This window comes from Cibotium barometz, chromosome 2, assembly GCF_041138505.1.
Source record: "Cibotium barometz isolate CiBa-2024 chromosome 2, ASM4113850v1, whole genome shotgun sequence".
Taxonomy (NCBI): Eukaryota; Viridiplantae; Streptophyta; class Polypodiopsida; order Cyatheales; family Cibotiaceae; genus Cibotium; species Cibotium barometz.
Window position 1 is genome coordinate 68232709 of NC_141047.1, and position 26439 is coordinate 68259147.

A 26439-nucleotide genomic window follows, 5' to 3' on the forward strand; every position below is an offset into this window, starting at 1 on the left:
CCAGAATTCACTCTCATGGGCTGATGCTATTGTTTTGAAGATACGAGATGCTAATTTGGAGTGTACAATCAAGTAGCCATTGCATGAGATAGAGAGCTTCAGATCTTGTGCTGATGAAGAAGCGGGATCTGCTCTCATCAAACTTGATCTAACTGAATCTGGAGTAGAAGCTCTTTGGGAAAAGATGGAAAGACCTCTTGTCATACAATATCTTGTTTGATATCAAATGTTGGCCTTTCTTGGAGCGAACAAGAAAGGCAGATTACTTCTCTTTCTGATGACTACAAGTCAGTGTGGAGGCCTGGAAATGAGGAAATGTTTCATATCTACATTTGTTTATCTAACATTTTACCATGTAGATGTATTTCTCCAACATCATATGAGTACGTATTCAACCCATTCATTACTTGCATTATGTGTTTAAAATTGACACTAATTAATTCAAATATATGAATCCTGGAACTACTTTTAAATTGTTTGGAACCATATAGCATGAACAATAACATTTCTTTTTCATAATGATTCTAGCCCTCCCAAGTAAGTCCCTCTATTTTCCATAATTAAAACATATATATATACTTACGATATTTGTGACCTTTTAATGATGTATTTTGTAGCAAGGTTATTCGACACTTGCAAGCAAGTTCCTATCCTTCATAGCTTAGTAAATAATTCTTCCAATATTTCTAAGTAAGTTTTATCTTTCAGACGATGACTCAAACACCTTCCAAGTAAGTTTCTCATCCCTATTCTTACAACAATAATGATCATGCTTAAATATTCATTGATAAAACTTCAAGATTTTATTTCTTATAAAGTCATAATTAAATATAACCGTAGTGACGTATGGAATAATAATTATATTTCAATCCGTTCACATTCTTTCTCATTTTTCTCAATGTAAAGTATCATTACAGTCGAATATATAAAAAGGTACGACTCTCTACTCTTGAGTTTCGTGCTTATTATTTAAATTTATTTCAACTTCAAAAGTAAACTAACATTTCATCATCCAGACTTGTTTACTTAATCAATTTCATCTACTTTTGCGTTATAATCTCACGTATCCTTGAGTGTCAAAATTCTTTTAACAGATAATTTCAATGACACCAACGATGGAGGTATGTATATATATTCACTTTCTTTTATACAACTTTTCATAAGTATTTCTATAATCTCTTTCCAACCTCATAACCTAATTAATAAACCTTGCAGTAAGAATAGTTCAAGTTCAATAACTTAAAGGGAATTTCTAGATAGAGAAAATTTATGTCAGAATTTAAGTTTTAGAGGGAGCTGGCCACTCCGCCTTAAACTTTTATTCTGAAGGAAGTGATGTATGGAATTAATTTGGTGGTATGGGACATCAGATTGGTTTCATATACCTACTCTTGACACATTTATGTCTTCTATCTTTTTACCATCCTATGTGTGTATGTACAACATGCCTATGTGGTATGGGACACTTAGACTCGTCTTACATACATTCATTTGATTGGTTCACTGCATATGCATTTTTTGTAGATCTAGTCTTCCACACCAATCACGAAGCCGTCCTCTCATGCATTTATGCAACTGTATATCGGGGACACTCGTATATGGTATGTTGTGCATCTCCACTGTTTGTTTTAGTTGGTTCGTATGGAGGGGTGATTCCCGGGGTACGTACGACTGGCAAACATGTTTATGAGAATGTTATTTGATTATTTATGGGTTGTCTATATCTCAAGATGATGTTGGGATTAATTGATGTGCTCAATTAATTATTTAACTAACATGGATAGCATCTGAGTATAGCAAGAAGAAGTGCGAGGGTACCGATTGAGGTGTCGCACTGCATGAGATGTGCGAGGGTACCGATTGAGGTGTTGCACTATACGAGGGTACCGATTGAGGTGTCGTATGGCTGATGGATTCAGAGATGGTATGAAGATGATGATCATTTTTCTTTTGTATTAAACTTTTTGTACATGTCTCGATTTGATATAATCAGTGTGATGATCACCAATTTTGGTGTCGCACGAGTTTTTCTTGATTGGTATTCCATGTCCATAAACACCTCTGATCCATGCCTTTGTGTCTTTGAGCCATGTTTGGACCTCTGAGTTTACCTTCTTGCAGGTGACATCAACAATCTTGTTATTGTGGCATTTTTCTTACGCAATTGAGGACAATTGCTTCCTCAAACGGGAGGACTGTTATAGGTATATATTTTATCATATTTTTGATGAATTAATAATCGTACAAAAATAAGTTTAATTTAATTTGTGCAGGATTCAGCTTAATGGAATGTACAAGTGGGCACAAGATTAATGTATAGATATAAATGTGCACAAAGTCATTTTATGTAATAAGGCCCACTAGTAATTTTATTTGGGCAAAGGTTTTTATATGTACAAACCTTAGGAGACTTCATATGGCTAAAAATGTATAAAGCAAAACCCCAAAAGTGGGAAAAGGATTTGTACGCTCATCTATTCTTAGCTCCTTGGGCTATTTTTATGAAATAAAATTCTCTAAATACTCAAGTCGTGGAAGTGGAGCTACACGCTTGAGGGGGGAGATTACACCCAATCTATTTTACTGTGTAGTACTCTCTATCTTATCTTTTGATGATGATGATATTTTATTTCCTTTGCTTAATGACGTTACGTTATTTGATTTTAATTTAAATTCAAGTCTTTGTTTTAATAATTGATGTATTTTGTGAGTATTTAACTATTTCTCCAAGAAGTACAAAAGGGTCCCGTGTGACAGTCTACAAGCTTGTTGCTTTGGTTAGTCATGGTTCTTCCCCTTCAGCTCTTTGGCATGCTCGGTTTGGTCACTTGAGCTATTTGATACTACAATGAGCTTTCCCAGATCGGATGGTGGATGGTCTACCATCAATCAAGGCTCCTTGTTTAGTATGTTCCTCTTGCCTCCGAGAGGCAAGCAACACCGAGTCACCTTCCCGAAGGAGGTGTCACACAGAGCTTCAGTCAGATTAGCTCTGGTTCATGCTGACTTATGTGGACCTATGAGCATGGAATCCCTCAATAAGGCTTTGTACATGATGGTACTGGTAGATGATTACACCAAGTACACCTAGGTCTACTTTCTCAAATCCAAGGATGAGGCCTTCAATTGCTTTTAGGAGTGGCGGGGACTGCGGTGGAGCTGGAGACTGATGTTTCAGCAGTCTAAGCTCTTCGGACTGACAGAGGGGGAGAATTCACTTCTCAGGAGTTTCAGAAGTTCTGTAAGACACATGGTATTAAAAGGTAGTTGACTACTTCCACTCTCCCCCTAGACTCTCGGTCTTGTATTCTAGGGCTGGCCACCCTCTTCAGTATTGCCTTGCTTGTCAGGATGCTTCTGGGCATTTTTGCCTTTTCTCTCTTTTCTCTATCGTGTAGGATTTTAGGCCTTTTGTAGGTGAGTAGGGCAATGTGCTATTAGGTCTATATACAGGCAACCATTCCCTCTCATTCCTTTATCAGTTCCTAGGCTTTTTGGCGGTGCTGAATGTTGAATGAGGTAAAAAAATTGTACAATCCATTGTACTAACACAACACACAACAAACTTCAAGTTACAACTCAAGTACTTTAACTAAGAAATCAAATACACGGCCACGATTTTCTCGCCTCATGATTCTACCAAAAATGATATAATATTAAATTTTTATTTTGATATCATCCACAAGATCAAACCTTTTCGAGAAAGATAGATCAGGAAAAATCTTATGCGACTCGAACCTTGAATCACACTATGACCAAGACCAAACTCTGTCGTTAGTTTCAAGGAAAGAAGATGTGACCAATTTAGAAAAATACACTCAAAACTCTCGCCAAATCTGAAACTAAGTTTGAGACCCTTTGAATTGATATGTTGATCAAGGTTATAGAATTCGAGCAATTCTGGTATGAAATTTAGAATTCTGATCAAGAAGTTTTGGGGATACTGATTCAAGAAATACTCCTTGTATTCAAAATAAAATCAAACTGAAAACTTGCATAGAAATGAGATGTGATGTGAATAGATGTGATGAGATGTGATGTGAATCAGATAGATGTGAATGAATGGATGGATGTGTATGTGTATGTGAAGAATGGATGTGAATGTGTATGTGAAGAATGGATGTGTGTGTATGTGATGAAAATGGATATGGATGTGATGAAAATGGATATGGATGTGTATGTGAAGAATGGATGTGGATCTGAACGTGAAGAATGGATGTGAATGTGTATGTGAAGAATGCACGTGGATGTATGTGAAAGAATGGATGTGTATGTGAAGAATGGACGTGGATGTATGTGAAAGAATGGATGTGGATGTGTAGGAGTTTGATGAGCATTTTGTTGCTCTCCGGGACAAAGCAACAAGCTAGGTAGTTTGGGAAGGCAGAGTGGAGAATGGACTTTACAAACTTTCAGCACTCTCTCTCCCAGGTCCTCAATTTTGTGATGAGTGGCAGTCTGGTAATGGCCACTTGCGTGTGGATACGCTGCAGGTGCAGGCTTACCCGAACCACATGGTGGATGGCTTGCCAATTGATGGCAGTAGTTGGCAGGAACTTTCCAGTACATATGTTGGTAGTTCTTGTGTTCGCGTCAGTCAGAGGAAACTTTATAGGTAACCTATGCTTTGATGTCTCATAGTTTTCAGGACAAAGAAAATCGTGGATTTTATTGGATGTTTTCCAAGTTTTATATGGACTCATCAAGTTTTATATGGACTTATCAAGTTCTACCTAGATCACTTGTGTCTAGGGGTTTTTTATTGAGTGTTACACACATGTGTTTCACTTGCTTACTTTGGAGTTTTGCTTGAACGACACCACGTTCATATACTCCGGATTGATGAGTTGGCCACCAATTTTATTGCTTCTTTTGGCATGATTAATGTCCAGTAGATGGTATGCATTGATTTTTATGATCAACTATGGTTTTTATGGATTTGAGGAGCTTCTATGCTTTTATTCTTGGTTTTTTAAGGATCTTTTGATCTTTTGGGACATGTTTAACAAGAGATAATGCTGAAATGTTTGACAAGAGACAGTTGTCTATGTGTGTTTTGAAATCTAATAAAATGTATACTGCCACATACTGTAACAAGCATATTTTGGTTTCAAAATATAGACAATTGACATATTGTGAAATGTTCATTAACAAGCATATTTTGGTTTCAAAATATAGACAATTGACATATTGTGAAATGTTCCTTTTCTCTCTCTCTGTCTCTATCTCTAGCTCTCTCTCTCCTTCTCTCTTTCTCTCCCTCTCTCTCTCTCTCTCTTTGTCATACAGGGAATCTTTTTGAAATCTGCTCGCTTGATCCCAAAAAAACGCTAGCACAAAATGATCACTAAAAAATATCCCCCCTCCCCTCATTTCAACTCATCACTTCAAACAACTCATACACTCTTCCACCACAATTTACAATTCCCGCTTGGGTCATATTTTGACTAACATCAACACAAAAACACTCATATACAAAACCAACCATTGCTATTGGTCGGGTCACTCCTCCACACATGTGCTTCTTCTGTACTAATATATCACATTATCATTCCCACCAATTCACTTGTTACTTCTTCCAAAACTCCCTAGGCAACTAAGTGAATTTAAGAGAGTTGCCAAATTACTTAACACACACTTCCTTTATATTATGATGCTGGCTTGGGAAGTCCTCACAATATTTTTGAGCATTTTTTGAAAACTATCTTTGCACTTATTTGTATTTATTTTTACGTAGAAAATAAACCAAAACGCCCATGTCCATTGGGAAATGCTTAAAACCACTTTGACCTTGCAATTGAAGTATCTCCGTTCTTTGCAAAATGGGCCCTTGTGATTGGGCAGTTGAAAGATCAAGACACCACGAGCACATCCAAACCCACGAGAGTTCCTCTCGATAGCCATGAATTCTGTCGCTGCAGGAGCATCGCCCGCAGTAGTTGCCAAGAAGTCCTCTCCAGAACAGAAATTTCAAAACCCTAACTCTAACCCTAGCCCTAACCCTAACCCTAGTACGAGAGCTTCGCGATGGAGTGATGCACCCCCAACCAATGATGTAAATTCTGCTTCCGAGCCTCCTCAGAAGAAGGTAAAGAATGATGTTCCCCCTCTTCCAAACGCCGGTGGAGGGGTGGCTGGCTATAGTGCAGGTGTTAATGAAGGTCCTCCTGGCTCGGTTCACGCACAATCTGCATCAGCAACAGCAGCCGTGACGAGCTATGGAGTCTCTGAGCAAGGGGGCACCGGCTATGGCGCGCTGCAGCAAACCACAAGTTATCAGAGTTATGGATCTCAGTACCAAGCCCTCCCTCCTGTCCATGGCAGCTTTGCCCCTGGTTCTGCTAAGGGCACAGGAGCCCTCTTCTATAAAACAAAGCTCTGCACCAAATTCAAGATCGGGGCTTGTACTTTTAATGAGCGATGCCACTTTGCACATGGTGTTGAGGATCTTCGCAAACCACCCCCTCTCTGGGATAGCATGACAGGAGGAGTTGCCACAGGCTTGGCCACTCTGGGGGCACCCGGAGGATCTTTCATGGGGCAGACAATGCCCAAGACCAGGCCTTGCAGGTACTTTGCAGAAGGAAACTGTCCATACAATGAGCGTTGCAATTTTTTGCATGGAAATGAAGACCCACAGAGAATGCAGGGAGCAGGTGGTTCTCATGCTGCCACTGGTATACAAGGGCCCGTTGCAGCTGGTAAATTCATCGCAAATCTGTCCTTTTGTATGTGCTACATGGTCCTTAGTTATTTGTGTATGTGAACATACATACAGACTATTGCATACATCATGCATACATATTCACTGACGTGCGTACATCTATACATATGCTTATTTTACATATATAGGTGTGTGTGTGTGTGTGTATAGCTGTATGAAATGTATGCATGTACCTATCATGTGCTTGTGTCATTAATTATGTATACATACATAAATACTTACTTATGGACATGCATACGTATTCACACTGCACACATACACACTGTATATGTATGTATGCATGTGTGTTTGTATTCATGTACGTGTCTCTATGTATTATATCAGGTATTCATGTATTTATGTATCTGTGCATGCCTGGATACATGTGATATTTCATTACATAAATATGAATTGCAACCTCTTTTATGAGTCTATGTAGATCACAGGTATGCACATGTGTACACACAGATATGTCACAAACACTTCCAATCTCATGGACAGATTTTGCTTTCAGCAAGACAATAGGACGGTAATGACATTGTTCGATCAATGTCATTGTTCGATCAATGTCAAACATACATAGGCAACGGGCTCTGTTTTGAGGGGTTAGTTTATATCAATATGTCCAGCATTTATTGGTCTGGTATAAGGCCTGCTTGAGCAGCTAAAATTGGCTATGGGGAATTGTTAATTCTTTTTCTACGTTAATCTTTCCTGTTTTTGCTTTGTTTGTTTTTTAGTGATTCTCCTCTTTTCATTCAAATTATTCATACATCCAAGTTCTTCTGGCCTTATGATGATATTATTTCTCTCTTTTTATGTGAATATTTTATGATCGCACAAATACCTCACATATATCAAATATCATGTCTGTAACAACTCACGTGGATAGGCTGAAAACATTTAGTGGCTCTTCTCTTCTCGGTCTTTTTCGCCTTTTGAAAGATCTTGAGATTTGTAGATCCTTATAGCATTCAATTATAGCTTTTGTTAGGTAAGTTTCTTAAGCCCAAAATTCTTTATCTTAGGAAAAGGAAGCTTTTACTTCTCTAGATCTAGATAAGATAGGATTCAACTCCATTTTGGGATTAGCTGAAGCTATGGATCCTTTTTCAAAAAGGTGTGGATAATTCGCACTGCTCTCGTCCTCTCTCGCTGCCCCCAATAGAGAAGACGAACAAGGAAGAAGACGTCCAAATATAGTGGGCAACGGAAGCATCCAGAACACGAACACTCTAGAAGAGCTTTTAATACCTTACACTTCATTAACCTGACATCGCTAAGGTGTAAGCCTAGCAGGCGTGTAGTGATAGACTCAACCATGTGTCCAAGAGATAAAGATATAAAGAGAGAGAGGGGAGAGAGAGAAGGGAATAGGGATCTTGCAGAGTACACCACATTGAGCGGGGAACAGGCCCCGCCCCCTTTCAAGAATTTATTCAAGAACAATGCACGGGCACGTTGGCCAGGATCAATACAATCAATGAATACAAAACAGACAAATATGCCAATGTAGGATATCCAAGTCGATGTCGATGTCTTCAATGTCGAGGCACGAGATCTCTAATGCCATGCACACCACGGGAATGCCCACAGGGTATCTCTCATCGGGCTAGTACCAAATCCAATATCCGAATCCAAATCCAATGAATCCAAGTCCAAGTTTCAAGTCCAAATCAAATCCAAAACCAAGTCCAGATCAAGTCCAAGTCTAGATTCATGTCCAAGCTATATGTCTAAGTTTTATGTCCAAGCTCTATGTCCAAGTTCTCCATGTCTATGCTCCATGTCCAAGCTATATGTTCCATATCCAAGCTCTATGGCCAAGTTCAAGTAGTCCAAGTTCCCATGAGTAATCTCCATAACTCCTACAACTTTATCGATGAAGAAAACCATGGAAAAGCTCTTTCTAGCAAGAAAACTGATATAAAACCCGTTTTAATGGTTTTTGGGTGATAAAAACATCCAAAAAGTAATTTTTAGGGTTTTTGAAATTTCTGTCTATACAACTCTGTAGCCGCATCCATATCGCCCATGCATATGCCCATACAAGTCTAGGGCTGACCGTACATCTGAAAAGCAAGTTGGAGAAGGTGTTGATGGCGAAGAAGAAGCTCTCCATGATCATAATGATGCCCACACATACTCCACGATCTCCTTCATGATGCTACAAGAGAGGTTCAAGCCTTTTTATACTTGAAAAGGGTTTTTCTTTTTGCCAAAAGCTTTTCCATGCTTTTGCTTTGCCTTTTTATGCTTTGGTTTTTCCTTTTTGCCTTTGCTTTTGCTCTTTTTACTTTTATTAATAAAATATTACTCAACTTTTGGTGCTTTGCTTGTCTGGCTTTAAGGCCTTGCTTTTTGAGAAAGTGCCTTTTAGCTTTTTGGTCCGGCTTAGTCTCCTCTTTTCAATGGTGCCCTTGGCTCGTGGTCAACCTTGTTTGACTGTTTGCTTTTTCCTGCTTTAATAGTGCTCTTTCTTAATCAAATCTTATGGACCCTGTCCCTATGTCTTGTTCCACCTATCTAATGTTCGGGCATGGGTTTTATGTGAAATAGAGCTAGGAGGGCCAAATAGTTACATAAGGTCCCTCTTTAATTTAATTAATTAATGTGAATCGAAATTTAGAGACCATATTGATACCAAATTCTACACCCATTATTGGGCACTGATGACGTTAGTGGGGATGTCATAGTATCTAGTCCATACTATACATGATGGAGTTGATGGTTATATAGTCTTGTGGATGACTACCATGAGTTTATAACTTGTACTTTCTTATAAGGTGAATTTGGATGTGTTCCTGGATTTATCTAGGTATATATTTATGCCTAGATGACTATATATAGTCTTGTGGATGACTACCATGAGTTTATAACTTGCACTTTCTTATAATGTGAATTTGGGCATGTTCCTGGATTCATCTAGGTATATATTTATGCCTAGATGACTATATATAGTCTTGTGGATGACTGCCATGAGTTTATAACTTGCACTTTCTTATAAGGTGAATTTGGGCATGTTCCTGGATTCATCTAGGTGTATATTTATGTTGTATTAGCAGACATGTAAATTTCACATTGTGAAGTTTTCGTCCAAGTTGCGGGCCAATTGATATTGTGTTAATTTTTTCTATCTTCAGTGGTGTATATGTCCTATCAACTACCTTTGTGATGTAATAATTCTTTCTATTTGTCATGATCCCTTAGTCCTAGGCTTCATTATGGCTGAGTCTGCCCTACATCTCCGGAGCTATGACAGAAACTTAGTACACAGACCTTTGTATGAAAACTTAGCACACAGACCTTTGTATGAATGTATCCTCTTATGTGTGTGTGCGTGCGTGCGTGGGGTGTGTGTGTGGGGGAGCATATATTGATACCAAGTTCTACACCCACTATTGGGCACTGATGACGTTAGTGGGGATGCCGTAGTATCTAGTCCATATGATGGAGTTGATGGTTATATAGTCTTGTGGATGACTACCATGAGTTTATAACTTGCACTTTCTTATAAGGTGAATTTGGGCATGTTCCTGGAGTCATCTAGGTATATAACCTGAGCTGTGACCGCTCCCTACAGGAGGCCTACAGCTTGGAAGACAATATACACATATTTAGAACACTTAACTTAACCGAAGTTAACAATGGAAACAACATCAGCAACATAAATACTGGAAATACCAAAATACACATGACACCAGCACTGGGGTCGGAAAGGGCCGGCCCCCCTCTCAATACATTTTGTATTTCTTGGAGCATTTATAAGTACAAGTGTCACTGGCTTGATAGGTCAGATTTCTCCACCAGGGAGTGAAAACAACTCAAACAATCTGGTTCAAGTCGATGAAGATGTGTTGGTCGGAGTAGCCTCAAATCACAGGCTCATTCCCACCTTCACTGGGTGCACACCTGCCTTTCACTGGTCTTCCGGGACCGTGCACTAACAGGCACGCCCGTACTAACGCAAGCCAAGGGGTACACCGCGGAGGGAACATGGCCTGGTTCTCCCCAATGAGCTTTGCTCCCAAATTCCTTGGTGAGTCTAACTTTCACTGGCTCTCAGAGGCTCTGAGGACGCGGTTAGCACCACCACACAAGGAAAAATACTAACCACACCAGGAAGAACTTCCTGAGCATGGTCAGCAAATACATGCTTTGTTCTTGCCCTCCCAGGTTCTGCACCTTATGTACAGATATGTCTACGTGGCATCCAAGTGCGGGATGCACGTGACATCCCCTTCTGCTTAACTTGACGGAACCTGCATAGCCTCCAAATAATCCAGCAATAACGCTGGATAGTCATCGAAAAACTCTTTGTCGAGCCATACCGCTTCGTGGGTCCCTCGGTCTTGAAACTTCGTGAGGAACTGTCTTTGCCTTAGGCTTGAGCCATGTTTGAAACGGTGCAAAAGGGTCTGTTCTGGAACCATAACTTCAGCTTCATCAATAATATCTAGTTCCGCCTCGTCTATAACTTCTGAAGGGATTGGACCTGCATATGGCTTTAACCAACAGACATGAAACACATTGTGCATAGTCCAACTTGGAGGTAGCTTCAACTTCATTGAAACTGTATTAATCTTTCTCTGGATGGGAAAAGGTCCGAAGCTCCTGAAAGACAACTTTGGGCATCGCTTGCCCACCTGCTTCAACCTTTGCTTCATAATCCCAAGATAAACCCAATCCCCTTCGAAAACTTCATATCCCTTTGGTCTTTAGTGGCTTGTCGAGTGTAGACCTCTTGCGCTTTAGCCAACCTGTCTTTTACTGACTCTAAAATCTCCTGGTAAGACTCTGTCACTCTGTTCGCTTTAGGTATTGAAGACAAGGTCCTGGTCAATAGCGACTGGAATGGTCTTCTAAATCCCGCCTCATATGGAGTCCTGCCAATAGCTGAAGAAAAAGAATCATTCAAAATAGCTTGAACTAATGGCAAATATGATTCCCACTTACCTTGCTGATCGTGGACATAACACTTCAGCACATCAAAGGCCAACTGGTTGTAAATCTCTGTCTGGCCGTATGTCTGTGGGTAAAATGCACTGGAAAAATTCAATTTAGTACCAAAGTTATCAAACAATGCCCTCCAAAAATAACTGGTAAACTCAGCATCTCGGTCTGACACTATGGTCCTAGGAATCTTGCCAATTGGGTACCAATGCCGAATGAACAACTGGGCAACATCCTCGGCGGTCACATTGGCCCTGCAAGGGATAAGCATAACAAATTTACTAAATCTATCAACTATAGTTAAGCACTGAGTATTACGGTTACTCGGACTGGGAGGTAGATTCGTGACAAAGTCCATCGAAATATCTGTCATGTGCATGATCAATGCCATGGACAATCCTCAGGTGCTGATCCAGAGGAGGCAGCTAGATAAAGACTATGAACCAGATAGGAGCACAAGAGGACAAAGGTGGATTCAGAGCAAGGCCTGGAGGGGCGTCTTGACCATGCGTTAGAAGCCAGGACAGGGGGGTCGGCTGAACCAGCACTGGTCGGCTGAACCAGAGGAAGGCAGGAGCCGGCGCATGATGAGCAAAGGTGATATATTAGGTTGGGCAGCGCTGAGGATAATTTAAGGAATGAGGACTGGCAGTAGTCGGCCAGTTGGCCAAGCATTAGAGAGGTCCTATAAAAGGGACCATGTGCTCATTATTAGAAGCATTCAATCCTCTAGGGATTGGATCTTAGGGGTCCAAGTAGGGACTAGATTTAGGGTGTTTACCACCTTTTTATGAAGGTAGACTAGGGCTGTAGCAAAGTACCCTTTTTGTACTATATGAAATATAGTAAATTTTCTAGCACCTCTCTCTCTCTCTACTCTCTCTCTATATTTGCGTTTTGCATCAGATGGTTTTTAGGAGTGTTTAGGGCTGAAAGAAGACTCCCAGAGCTTCCGCACGTTACATTGGTATCAGAGCATCAGGCTCAGCAAAGCTAAACAGTGATTCAGTCCCATATGATGGTGTATAGGTCCAAGGTACAGGAAAGTACACGGAGATGAAGCCCAAGGCAAGGAACACAGAATCGGGAAGAGATCCCAGGAGGTTTGTTGGTGGTGTTCCACAAAGCTAGAGGGGATGGCAGTCCTGTGAGCCAGATAGGCTCTTAGGGCAACGGTCCCAAGGGAGGATTATCCTCCAAGGGTGATGTGAGGGTGCCAGACTCATTTCTCAGGAATGAAGACCAAGAGAGTGTTCAGAGTCAAGCAGGAATGGATTGTGGACTAGATGAAAAACAGATGCATAGATCTTAGTCTGTGACAAAGTAGTTTAGAGACCGGGCCGGGATTTCAGAGAAAAGGGGTGGCCGGGATGGATGGATGACAGAGGGACTTCACGAAAAAGAATGGGATGATGACAGTCATCCAAGAACAGGTTGGAATCTCGTCATCAAGTTTAGCAGAGGGGGATGTCATGTGCATGATCAATGCCATGGACAATCCTCAGGTGCTGATCCAGAGGAGGCAGCTAGATAAAGACTATGAACCAAATAGGAGCACAAGAGGACAAAGGTGGATTCAGAGCAAGGCCTGGAGGGGCGTCTTGACCATGCGTTAGAAGCCAGGACAGGGGGGTCGGCTGAACCAGCACTGGTCGGCTGAACCAGAGGAAGGCAGGAGCCGGCGCATGATGAGCAAAGGTGATATATTAGGTTGGGCAGCGCTGAGGATAATTTAGGGAATGAGGACTGGCAGTAGTCGGCCAGTTGGCCAAGCATTAGAGAGGTCCTATAAAAGGGACCATGTGCTCATTATTAGAAGCATTCAATCCTCTAGGGATTGGATCTTAGGGGTCCAAGTAGGGACCAGATTTAGGGTGTTTACCACCTTTTTATGAAGGTAGACTAGGGCTGTAGCAAAGTACCCTTTTTGTACTATATGAAATATAGTAAATTTTCTAGCACCTCTCTCTCTCTCTCTCTACTCTCTCTCTATATTTGCGTTTTGCATCAGATGGTTTTCAGGAGTGTTTAGGGCTGAAAGAAGACTCCCAGAGCTTCCGCACGTTACAATATCTTGGAAAGGTCTCTCAGGAATTGGCAAGGGCTGTAATAACCCTATCTTCTTTCCACGAGGAGCTTTTACCTTTTGACAAATATCACATTGTTGTACATATGAAAACACATCTCGCCTCATCTTTGGCCAATAATATTGCCGTTCCAATTTGTCCAAAGTTGAATTCATGCCCCTAATGGCGTCATGGGCGTCATGGAGAAGAGCTGTCCTGAACGACTTCATGACACATATTCGGCCTTTGTAGAAAAGCCAACCATCGTGTATCAAAATGTCATGTGCACAGTGTGTATCTATCATATGCTACACGCACACAAGACTAGCTTTGAGGTTGGGGAATCTTGGAGCTAGGCAGGCTGATTGGCGAGCTGAGTTAGGGATAGACTAACGGGCGGACACCCAAGTATGGACGGGCGGGCGCCCAAGTGAGAACGCCCGATGACTGGCCAAGAGCCTATAAAAGAGTGGCCAAGGTTAGTCATTAGTCATATAGAGTCTCGCATGTCTTTGTGAGAGCTCTATGGTCAGGAGCTTGGATCTAGTGCAGACGTGCACCTGCTTCATGCAGCCAAGGCCGGCAGCAGTCTCGAGGCCCGCAAGGGTAGCTTCGTGGCGGTATGGGAAGCCACGAGGTAGAGATTGGTTGGTACGTCCATGTAGTTAGCTCAGCTCGTGGCTCGATGGGGACAGCCAAGACTTGTGGGCTTGCCCACGACTGTCAAGGTTGGGAGGTGAGTCAGGCCTGCACCCCCTTCACGTTTGTTTGGTTTTTTTGCAGATTTCGAGTCTTGTACCAGGAGCGTTCTACAAGGAGATCCTATGGGGATTCGACACAAAGTGGCATGGTCCTGTGGCATCCAATGCGCATGTTTCCACTGTGTACCGAATTCCTCGGAATCCGCATACGTGTGCTTCATATCGTCTAGTCTTGTACCAACAAGGTCGAGTCTAGTGGTTTGAATTGAAGTCACTTGTCCCTTCCTGCTCAAAGCATAAGCCACTGGATTAGTCTTTCTTGGAAGGTACTCAATCATACCACCAAATTGTTGGAATATCTGGCTCCAGCGGTGTTGTCGGTCACTTCACTGTGCACTTGGCATTGTCTGAATCCAGCGTAATGCCTGATGGTCAGTGCGAACCTCAAAGTCACGGCCATAAAGAAAATGTTTCCAATGTTTCAAGGCCTGTATAACTGCAAGGAGTTCACGATCGTAGACTGAGTAATTCTTTTCTGCGGGCAATAACTTACGAGACGTGTAAGCTACTAGATTACCATTCTGTTGTAATACACCGCCAATTGCGATGTTACTCGCATCGGTGAAGAGTTCATGCCGTGGTGTCCTCCTCCCGTGAGTGCATCATGGGCATCATGAATCAAACGAGTCCTATGGGTCTTTAACACACAGGCGATTGTTGTAAAGAAGCCAGCCGTCATGTATAGTGTAGTTGTAGGGGCCGTTAGCTTCTATGGCCTGCATCCACTGGGTATTGAACTCTTCGGACCTGACGTAGCTATTTCACATCTCCTCTTAGCCTACTCCTTCCATGTCCAATACCGCTTGAGACACAAACGATTGACCTGACCCTTTCTGTACTTGATCGCTATAGCCGCTGTAATCTCTCCCTACAGGAGGCCTACAAATCGAAAGATAAAATACACATTTTAGATCACTTAACTAATACAAACAATGGACATTATTAGCAACATTAAAACTGAAAATGACAAAGAATACTTGACACCATCAATGGGGCTGGAAAGGGCCGTCCCCCCTCAATACAATTTGTATTTCTGGGACTATTTATATGTACAAGTGTTCACGGTTCTCAAGGCCAGATCTCTCCATAACATGGAGTGAGTACAATTGAAAAACATTAAGATTTTGTCGATGAAGAATGAGTTGTCGGAGTAGATCCAAGCACAGGTAGTCTCCCACCTTCACTAGGTGAACACCTGCCCTCACTGGTCTTCCGGGACGGTGCACCAATAGGCACGCCCCTACTAACGCCTGGCAAGGTGAAGCACCGCGGAGGGAGAAATACCTGGTGCTCCCAAGTCAGCTTTGCTCCTAGTTTTCCTCATACCCACATGACCTTCACTGGCTCCTCTAAATGTGAGAGCGCAGTCAGGGTAATCATGGGAAAAGTCACTATCCCGGTGGCCTTCCATGGTGGAGGCAACTGGGGGTGATGCTTGCCTACACAAAACTTGTAAAAACAACATTTAACTTTAATTTTATTTGAATTTGAAAAATATAGAAACAAGTACCTGGCAAAGATTTCAATTCAAGTCTCAGGAGAGAAGATCATCCCCTTTTAATGTACTCCTAATTGGTGCAAACAGCAGGTGCAAACAGGGCAGCTAGCCGGTACAAATGTGAGCCAACAGGTACAGTCGTGGCAGGTACATATAGTAATAAGCATGTGCTGTAGGCAGGTACTGATCAGCAGCAGCAACTGGGTTGATGGCTGATGGTTGATGCAGGAGCAGCAGCCGGTACTGTAGGCGTGGTAATCAGCAGGCGGGCACAGGTGCTGCAGCAACCAGTACAGGGCAGCAGGCAGGTACTGACTACTGGCGGGTACTGTTCTGTAGTAGGTACAGTACTTGCACCAGGCGGGTATAATGCTGGTACAGTGGCAGGTACAATACAACAGCAGGCGGGTACAATTTTGCAGCATGTACAGTACTTGCAGCAAGTGGGTACAGTAGGCAGCAGCTGGTGGGTCTAAAGGACAGCCAGCCGGTTAAGATCAACAGGCGGGTTGGAGGAGATGGATTACAAGGTAGCAGCCAGGCGGGTACAGAAAACCACTCTCCCTTCTCCATACAGCAGTCGCCTCCTTCCATCACCCCCCCCCACTTACCATTCACGTGTGGGGAAAGAAAAGTTTCCCATGCAGTCCTTAATTTAAATATTATTAAACCTTAATTTGGTTGGGCACCCCATTAAAACAAGTGTCCGGTCAATATTTTAGATGTGTGTGAACATCCAACCTTATAAATATTAAGGTTTACATTACTTCATGGATTTTACGTTTGAAAAGGCCAAAAAGGGCAATACTTACCACTTGTTCACATGCCACACCAACTCGTCAGCAGACAGCATGCCCACGGTACACTTGGGGCGTTCCCGTCCATTTTACTTGCACATCTTAGCAGGTAAACACACGAAAACAAGTCATGCGAAAACAAGTTTATGCATGCAAACATCTATGGAACGGCGTTCCATGTTACTATGACGTAGTGGGCTAGAACATGGATAGTGCACACTTCCACCTACATGACCTGACTGGGTGCCTATGGCTAGAACTCAAACATACCAGGGCCATGCTTGCACACAGAAAGGATTGATGCCTTGGAGTGGGCTAGATCCGTCAGAAAAGACAGTTACAATCAACAAGATGGCATGACCAAATAAAGTCTATGTTAAGGCTGATTGCTTGATTCACGAGTTAGGTGCACGGGATCGATAAACCCTTGTAGTTTAACAAATGTACACTGAAAGAGCTTTCATTTGACTGCCATATCTAAAATTTAGGATGGGCCCTAAAAATTAGGAACCTTGATTTAACCTAAAAAACTAATCCTCAAAATTAGGAATCACTTACCATATTTAGTAATCTTGCATTCTAAATTCGGCAGTTTCTATTTTTGGTAGTTGACACCGCACCGTGGGAAGTTCTAGAAAGATGAACAAGTGTCCCAACTCTTGTTACTTGAGGTCTAGAAGAATGGACATGTGTTCCAACACTTGTCCCTTGAGTTGTCAAGTGCCCCTCCACTTGTCTCACCTCTCAACATGTGGCTGGATATTTGTCATTTTCAGCTCTTCTTTCCTCTTTAGCTCTGAGGCTATCTTTACTTATAAATACAGCCCTTTTCTTCTCATTTTTGTATGTAGCTCCCTTGCTCTAATTCAGCCCCTACCTTTTGTACATCATCCCAAAGCAATCCACACTTGGGTGAATCGCATATTTCTCTATGTAACTTCCGTATGATGTTTCTACTCCATCTTTTATGTTTCACCCATGCTACTCATAATTATGTCAAGTAAATCTCCGTTGCAGGAAACGTGGGATGAAGCGCTGGAAACGTCGTTTCCACGTTTCCCCAGCTGCCAGCCGTTTCGTATAGGGGGAAACGGCTGGGAAACGTTTGAATGTAGAGTTTAATTTATTAAACACGTGGCAGGCCAAAAAGCGAAAAGAGCTGCGAATTAAAAAAAAAACGAACGGGGCCCAAAATGAATAAAAATCGACTCGTAGAGTCTGCGCAGCGTTAATGAAACCACAAGCGCACAGCGCGCCACGCGCCAGAGCGTTCCACGCAAGAGTAAATGAAAACGGGGAGCCCGTTTTTTTAAAAAACCTGTTTGTGGGTTTTTTTTTTAAAAGCGCCGTTTTAATAGAATTAGAAAAAAAAAAAGCTATCTCAGCCTGCAATGTACCTATCTCTCTGTGAGAAACTCAGGCGCACACAGCTCTCTCTCCTTCCCCCTCTCTCTCTCTCTTTCCCCCCTTCCCACCCCTTTTCATGCAAGCACAGGAGGAGCCCCCTTGCCTTTGCTTAAACTGTGCACCCCAACCTCCATGCATTTGCTTTAACTGTGCACCAAGAAGGATCATTTTCGAGCCTTGCAAGTGTCCCCTTGATCCTAAATACCACCTTACTCTCGCAGATGCTATTCGCCATAGAGCCTTAAAATGCAAATGCATCAATTCAGTTTCTGTCCCTGAGTGGCTTTGTTCGAAACAGCTTCAATTGGAGCAAACTTGCAACCTTAGAAGGAGAAGAGCCCCTCTTTTTTGCTAACTTCCAATTTCAACCATGTTCTCTTCTTCTTCTTCTGTGGCCCCCCTAATCACGCCCTTCAAGCCTAAAGCACCTCATGCTCCCGAGCCATTGTGGAAGTATGTGACTGAGAATGCAGCATTCGGAAAGGGGGGCAGCAAGAAATGGGAATGTTCTTTTTGCAAAACAAATTTTGCAGGCTCCTATCCACGAGTACGGGCCCATTTACTCGGCATCAAGAACCAAGGCATCCAAGTGTGCTGCAAGGTGTCGACTGAAAATCGAGCAAACATGACTCGAGAAGACCATGAGAGCGCTATCAAGAAGCAAAAGACTGGCAACAATCTAGTCAACAAGAAGCCTACAATGCAACCGTCCGTGGAAGGTATGTTCAAGAATGCATCTCGAGAGGAAGTAGATGAGGCCGTTGCTCGATGCTTTTATGCATGTGGTATGCCGTTTTATTATGCACGGTCTCCTTATTTTCATGACATGGTGGGTGCAATAGCGTCTTTTGGTAAGGGTTACAAAGCCCCAAACTATGAGAAGCTTCGCACCACACTCTTGGACAAGGAAAAAGACAGGGTTTGCAGTCGTCTCTCGGGGGTAGAGGCTTCATGGCCACACTTTGGGTGCTCCATTGTGTCTGATGGATGGACAGACACCGCAAAGAGGCCCTTGATTAATTTTATTGTCTCCAGTGCTCGAGGTGTGGTATTCAAGAGATCCATTGATACATCCGGGAGCCAAAAAACAGGGGAGTTTATTGCAGAAGCTCTTTTGGACATCATTAGGGAGGTCGGTGTGGACAATGTGGTGCAAGTAATTACGGATAGTGCTGCCAATTGCAAGCTTGCAGGTCACTTGGTGGAGCAAGCATATCCCCATATTTTTTGGACACCATGTGCAACTCATTGCTTGAATCTTCTACTGAAGGACTTGGTCCTAATCGAGTGGATGGATCGAGCTATCACCCAAGGCAAAGAAGTCCAGCAGTTCATTTCGAATCATGATGCAACAAGGGCCATGTTCAGCAAACACTCCAAGCTCAAGCTCATTAGGCCAGGTGATACTCGATTTGCTTCAAACTTCATGATGTTGCAGAGATTGGTGAAGGTGAAGAGTCCCTTGAAGCAGCTGGTCACAAGCGAGGAGTGGGATGCATGGAAGAGAAACAACGAGTATGCTTTGCACATAGAGATGCAACTCTTGTCTACTCCTTTTTGGGAGGACATAGAGAAGTATGTCAAGGTCTTGTGGCCGGTCATGGCAATGCTTCGTATGGTGGATAGAGATGAACCGGTCATGGGTACGGTTTATGAGGGCATTGATCAGATGCTAGAGAAAATCAAGGAGATATTGAAAGAATACATAGATGGCAATGACGAGTACGAGGAGATTCGGGTACTTGCACAAGAGTGTTGGGAAATGCTTCATTCCCCTCTTCATGCAACAGCTTATGTCCTCAACCCAATGTGGTTTATGAAGCGACCATACAAGGACAAGGATGTGATGAAAGGGTGGAGAAAGACGTTGGATAGGGTGGGCAAAGATGAAGATGAGAAGACAGAGTACAAAGCACAATTGTCACAGTACATTGGACTACAGGGGGATTTTGCAGAGTCTTCAGCTTTAGCGGACATGCAAAAGCTTTCTCCTATTGCATGGTGGGAGAACTATGGTACAGGTACTCCTATGTTACAGAGATTGGCTATTCGTGTCTTATCTCAAGTATCTAGCGCTTCAGCATGTGAGAGAAATTGGTCCACCTATGGCTTCATACATTCCATGAAGCGGAACCGACTGGGTCATACGAAGGCAGATGACTTGGTCTTTGTGCACAGTAATCTTAGGCTTATATCACGGAAAGAGCCCTCGTATTCTTCAGGTCCATGCCAGGCATGGGATGTATTAGAGGAGGATTCTATCTATGAGTGTTTTGAGGATCAGTTTGAAGATGAAGGTGTACTTCCCATGTAAACAAGTTCTATCTTGTAGAATGATTGATTAATGAAATTCAGCCATGATGGTCTTCCGTTGTTTTGCTTTGTTTTTCATCTTTTAATGGTGCTTACCGATCAATAATTGAATTTGTACATGTACTTTAATTTTTTTGTAAAAAGATATATTTGTACTTCTGTTTTTTAACCTTGAACTTGAGCCTACCCCCGACGTTTCCTAGTAATTGAGTTTGGCGTTTCCAAACGTTTCCTGGGTCTTGCCGTTTCCTACCAGGAAACGTTTCCTGCAACACAGAAGTAAATAGATCAAATATTTACTCCAATTTTAGCTCATCACACTTTCATTTCCTTCATCGGTTCGTGAGAGTGAATATTAATTCTTCATTCTCAGGCTTTTTGTAACTGAACTTGGTCCTAAGGTACTTGGGCTAAGTAGTTAATCATCTCATACACTCTCCCTATCTAGAATCTTCTCACGAGGAAAGTTCCATCCTCACACACCTACATTCACACACACACAACCATACCCTTGCATGAATTCCCATCTTGCTAAGGGAGGAAGGAACGTAAGTTCATGATCATCTTTTCATATGCGATTTTCAAAGGTAACATGCAAGGAGAAGAGGAACAGGGGAGAAGAAGAAAGACGATATATATGGAGAAGAAGAAAGACAAGATATATCAAAAACATATATGTCACCAACCTTTACTTTCGCTTCCTTTGCTACACATGGTTCCCTCTCGATTTTGCTATCCTTTTGACTCTTTGGCTCTTGACTTCTTGTAGATTGTAGTTCTTGACTCAAGACCTTATTTGAATCTTCTTGTGTATGTCCCAAATTCCAATATGTGATCTGCTTCTTTGGTCACACACGACTCCCTTCTCCACTTTTTCCTACTCCATCGTTTTTGTCTCCCCTATTGTTCATGATCCTTCACTTTAAGTCTTACTTGAGTCTCCTTCTTGATTGAGTCTCCATGCCTCTCTCTTCTATGCTCTTATATAGGGTCTTGGATGTGCTCTTTTAGCTTCAAGAAGAAAAGCTCTACAGTCAAAGCTCCAAGAAAAAGGAAGCAATATCAGGAAAACCTTCATAACTTCCTCCTCTGATCTCCAAATCATAACACTAAAAAAAAAGGAAAATTGATAACTACAACGCTTCTGACATGGAGGCGTAGGCGCTTTTTCCAAAATCGCTTTTAATCGCAAGATAGGAAAATTCTTTTAGTAGTAGTGCTTTTTTCCCCTTTGCTATATTTAAAAGCTTTTATGTTGTCTCCTTTTTTATTTCTCAAATAGACTTCTTGTATTAAATCCATCCAAAGCATTGTCTACTAATGTCTCTCGTAGTCCATTTGCTAAGGAATTCTTAAAGGTGAGAAAGGTGGCCAAGACTCCAAATAAAGCGTTCAAGTAGTCTAAACATATATATGGGAACCAAGCTTTCTGCCTATCACAAATAATGTTGTCTTGAAATGTGCAACAAAAGTTGTTGCCGTCCAAAGAATCTGCAATCTTCTTAGAGAGCTTGACGTATGCCAAAACAGCACCTTATATAGTGCCACACATTTGCAAGTCCATGGAGATGAGGAAAATCACTTTCCCTCTCTCTAATTGCTCATGCCATACATGCTTTTCCACATGTTTTCTCTACATGCTTTTTGGCATGCTTAGCATGCATTTTCCGCTCTTAAGCTTCGTGCTAACATCGGAATTCAATCAACTTGTAATTTAGGTTCTGGCATATCATTCAATTGCTTACACCTGCTTGACAATCGATTGATATATATTGTGTCTGCGCAACGGCACACACATATATGCCTAACCGCGCATACATATGTACAAGTCTCCTTGCACACAAACGGGAAAATTACCTTTGGTGTAGATCTATTGAACACATAGAGCACATAGGAGATGAGCAGTCCTCCCACCCTCTCTATGCACACATAGAGCACATAGGGACAAACGGTCCTCACCCTCTCTATGGTTGCAAATTATTACACATATAGAGCATGTAGGAGGCAAACGGTCCTCCCACCATCTCTATGGTTGCAATTCTTAGTTTTTGAAGCCTGGGTTTAGCCTCAAAGCTCTTCTACACACATATCACCACACATGCAAACAATTTCTTGGCTATAAACTGTATTTTCGAATAAATTCTCACCTTTTATACCCTTGCGCACACATGCAAGCCTCCCCCTTCCGTAGTTGAGTGTGGGCAAGTGGTGGCGGTGGCGGCAGAGCTTTCTCTTGTTCTTTCTTTATTGAACACACAGAGCACATAGGAGATGAGCGGTCCTCCCACCCTCTCTATGCACACATAGAGTACATAGGGACAAACGGTCCTCACCCTCTCTATGGTTGCAAATTATTACACATATAGAGCATGTAGGAGGCAAACGGTCCTCCCACCGTCTCTATGGCTGCAATTCTTAGTTTTTGAAGCCTGGGTTTAGCCTCAAAGCTCTTCTACACACATATCACCACGCGTGCAAACAATTTCTTGGCTATAAACTGTATTTTTCTAATAAATTCTCACCTTTTATACCCTTGCGCGCACATGCAAGCCTCCCCCTTCCGTAGTTGAGTGTGGGCAAGTGGTGGCAGTGGCGGCAGAGCGTTCTCTTGTTCTTTCTCACAAATCCACGTCTCCTTGCCTCTCAATTCCACGCCTCCATGCCTCTCCGTGCTGCCCTAGAGTCTTGCAAGCTTGGCAACCCCAAGCCCTCATTCTCTTGCTCTTGCATGGCCTCTTTCCGGCCAAGGCTTGATAAAAAACTCCTCTTTTTCTTTAATTTTGGCTATAGCAATACAAAATAAGCCCGAATATTGTGTGAGCATCCTCTTCTTCCCCTGCAAAGAAGATAATGGTGTTGATAGAGAGAGAGCTCTTTGTGCAAGAAACAAGAAAAGAGCTCGCTGTCATTATCGGACGATAAGTTGCCTTCTTTTCTTTGTGTATGCGTTGTACGCCACCACGAGAGAGCAAAGAGAGAAATCTTGCGGGCTGTTGTGTAACTTCCAATCCATTGCCCGAATGGCAATTTGGACCGCTCGATTGACTCCGAAAGGGGGGTAAAATCCTAAGGAGGCTTGATCAAAATACTCCTGATGTGCTGATTACTCCCTTGGAGTCTTTGTGAAGAAAACTGAATCCAAAAAATTGCTTGCGTGCAACGATGCAAGAATGGGGCCAAACTTGTGCGAAGAAGATGACTAAAGCTATGGAGATGAAGCTCTCGGTGCCAAGAGCGTGATGCTGTCCATAATCTCTGATATCACTTTCACGTATCTGGGAAACACGCATGTCCAAGAGAGTGGAGCTCTCAAAGTCACCTTACAACTGTAATGATATGAGTAAAGCCTAGGTCCTTGCCCATATACACATGCCATCATAGTCACAGGAAATGGCCAAAACGGGGGCTGGAAATGGTGAAACGCCATTTCTGGCCCTTTCCCTTGCAGAAACAGTCTGAAATGGCAGTACGTCTTCTCTCTCATCGTCACCGGAAACGGCCGTTTCCAGGGCTGGAAACGAGTTCGAAACGGACAGTTTTTGTGATCAGAGGGGTAAAAAAATGACTTTTTTAAAACCTTAGACAAAAAAGGTATTCACATTTTTTGGCTAGTAAATAAATACTCCTACCTTTATCGTGTGCCCATGCACCCCAACATTCAAAAAAGAACGTGGCTGCATCGCGTGGCTGTTGTGGGCTTGTGGATAACGTCTCTGAGACCCTCTGTATAAGTACAATAGCCTTGGAGCTTGAAGTACACAGAACTTTACATGTGCCGTTTCCTAAAATGAACCGATCCCGTTTCCGGGAGGGGGCCAGGTCCCGGTCCGTTTCCTGTTTGTGGTAACTATGCCGTGCATACACACTAAGGGCGGCTGTCCCGTCTCCTAGGTGTCCACTCCACTCATACGAATCAGAATACGGTAGAATCATGTCCTTTATTAATTACAGCAGTATGAAAACGAACTGTAAATATCTTTACAAGTTAGTGTGTGAGGTTCGGAGCTCGACTAGTAGGTGTAGCAAGATCGCGAGTTGTGTACGCTACGATTACCAGTGTCTAGGGGTAAGCTGAACAGGCTGCACGAAGAGTATCATATTAGGAGTTTTGTATTACCTGGTGGACAAGCTGGTCATGTTTGCCAGGGTACATGATAAAGCATAATCTTTTTTGCTGTAGACTGAAGAAATAAGTATAGATATTCCACTGTTGAAGAACTAAAAGTCTTAATGATCATGGTGATTCATAAATGCTCTTTAGTTTATAGTGGGTCATGGCACCATTTTTTCTCTCCAAGGTTAAGGAATTGGGAACCAATTTAGTACTTTTAGATGGCTGTTGCATACATGTGCTGAGTAATATCTGGGATTTTTTCAAGTATTTTCAGAGGGGTACTGCATTTATGTGCTTCATCTGAAATGTTCACGTATGGTGCATGATTACGAAATTTGTGGAAACAAAAAATGCTGTTTGATGGTGAATCATGACTGTGTGTGTGTGTGTGTCACTGCATAAAGTACTGCTGTTGTCTTGCTTGAGGTTTTAAAGATTGGTATATTGTGCTGCTACTAAATTTTTACTCTTCAACTGGATGGATGTAATTCAGCACAACCACAAGGATACAGTGGAGCTTCTGCCTATCCCAATGGTGGTAATGTTTCTAGTAACATGCAATACCCCAATCCTAATCAGGGGTATGCTGCACCTACACCATATGCAAATCCAAGCATGGTACCTTCCTCTCTACCTGCTCCCTATGGGTCTCAGGCTGACTATTCATCCACAGGAACTGTAGCCCCAAACATGACCACGTATGGAAGTATGCCTACCACAAATGCAATAAACCCTTACCCCAGCTCACAGGAAGGTACAAATGGACCTTCTGCAAATTACAACTCCTGGAATGGTCCCGGAGTTGCTTCTAATCCTACACCAGGTTACACACAGACAAATCAACAAATGGCTAATCAAGGTTACCAGACTGCATCTTGGATGCATAACTATGCTGCAGGTGTTTATCCTAAAGGGGAAAATGAAATTGCAGTCCCTCAGTATCCTCAAGAGCAAGAACAACACAATCAGATTGTGAGCTCAACACCCTATGTTCAGGGTGTTTCTCAGAGCTCTCAACACGGTGGGACAATGAGGCATGCAGACGGAAATCATTTTCAAAGTGCATACAGTGGAGCAAGCTACCCAAACCAGCAAGCAGATTACACTGCAAGATACAACATGGCAGAGGCTTGGGGTGGAAAACAGTAATGCAGGTCAGACTTTTGATGATATGGGCTCTGTTTTTGTGTCTTTTCACTGCAATTTATGGGGTGGCAGTTGGATTTGGAGCATTAGTCTAGCCGTGCAAATTGAGAGACGTGGCTACAAGCTTTTTCAATGCTTCCAAAGGCTACCTAGCTGCAGCAGCAAGGTGTACAATCCAAGAAGTCACGTAAGTTTTGTTCTTGTATGTGAAGCAGCAGGAGTTCCTCAAGTATGGAGAGCGACACCATGTGCTGCTCCATTTTATGTATTTTCAATGTGCAGTAGTGAACTGATCACAAATTGAGTATTTGTTTAGTTATAGTTCTGCTAAGTTGGATTTAGTGCTTTGCCCTCATTTAGCTGCAGGTAATCGTGCTACTCTAGTCTTAAGGAAACCGAGTGTAGTATTTGTGTTTTTTTTGTTAACAAGTTTTGTTGTTCTTATAAAGACTGATTCTAATCTTGTTAGACCAAGTCAGTCAGAGATTTTCAGTTCATATATCGTGTGTGTGTGTGTGTGTGTGTGAAAGAGAGAGAGAAAGAAAGAAAGAAAGAAAGAAAGATATATTAACGTCTACGAGAGGCCAAAGTCGGCCTATGAGACAAAAAATAATAATACAACTCTGTTCTTCCGGTCATCGGAAGAAAATAAACAAAAGAAAAAGTGTGCATGTGTTTGGA

General features: G+C 42.3%; 2 protein-coding genes across 2 annotated transcripts; both read left to right on the forward strand.

The window, feature by feature from the left end:
• Positions 1 to 5802: 5802 nt before the first annotated feature.
• Positions 5803 to 26199, forward strand: LOC147641393 (uncharacterized). The gene is made up of 2 exons (XM_086820987.1): positions 5803 to 6701; positions 25106 to 26199. The coding sequence occupies exons 1-2, from the start codon at positions 5903 to 5905 to the stop codon at positions 25759 to 25761; spliced, it is 1455 nt and encodes a 484-aa protein (XP_086677113.1). The 5' UTR covers positions 5803 to 5902; the 3' UTR covers positions 25762 to 26199.
• Positions 18426 to 20641, forward strand: LOC147641394 (uncharacterized). Its single transcript, XM_086820982.1, has one exon. It carries the CDS (start codon positions 18556 to 18558, stop codon positions 20497 to 20499), a length of 1944 nt encoding a protein of 647 aa, XP_086677108.1. The 5' UTR covers positions 18426 to 18555; the 3' UTR covers positions 20500 to 20641.
• Positions 26200 to 26439: the final 240 nt, after the last annotated feature.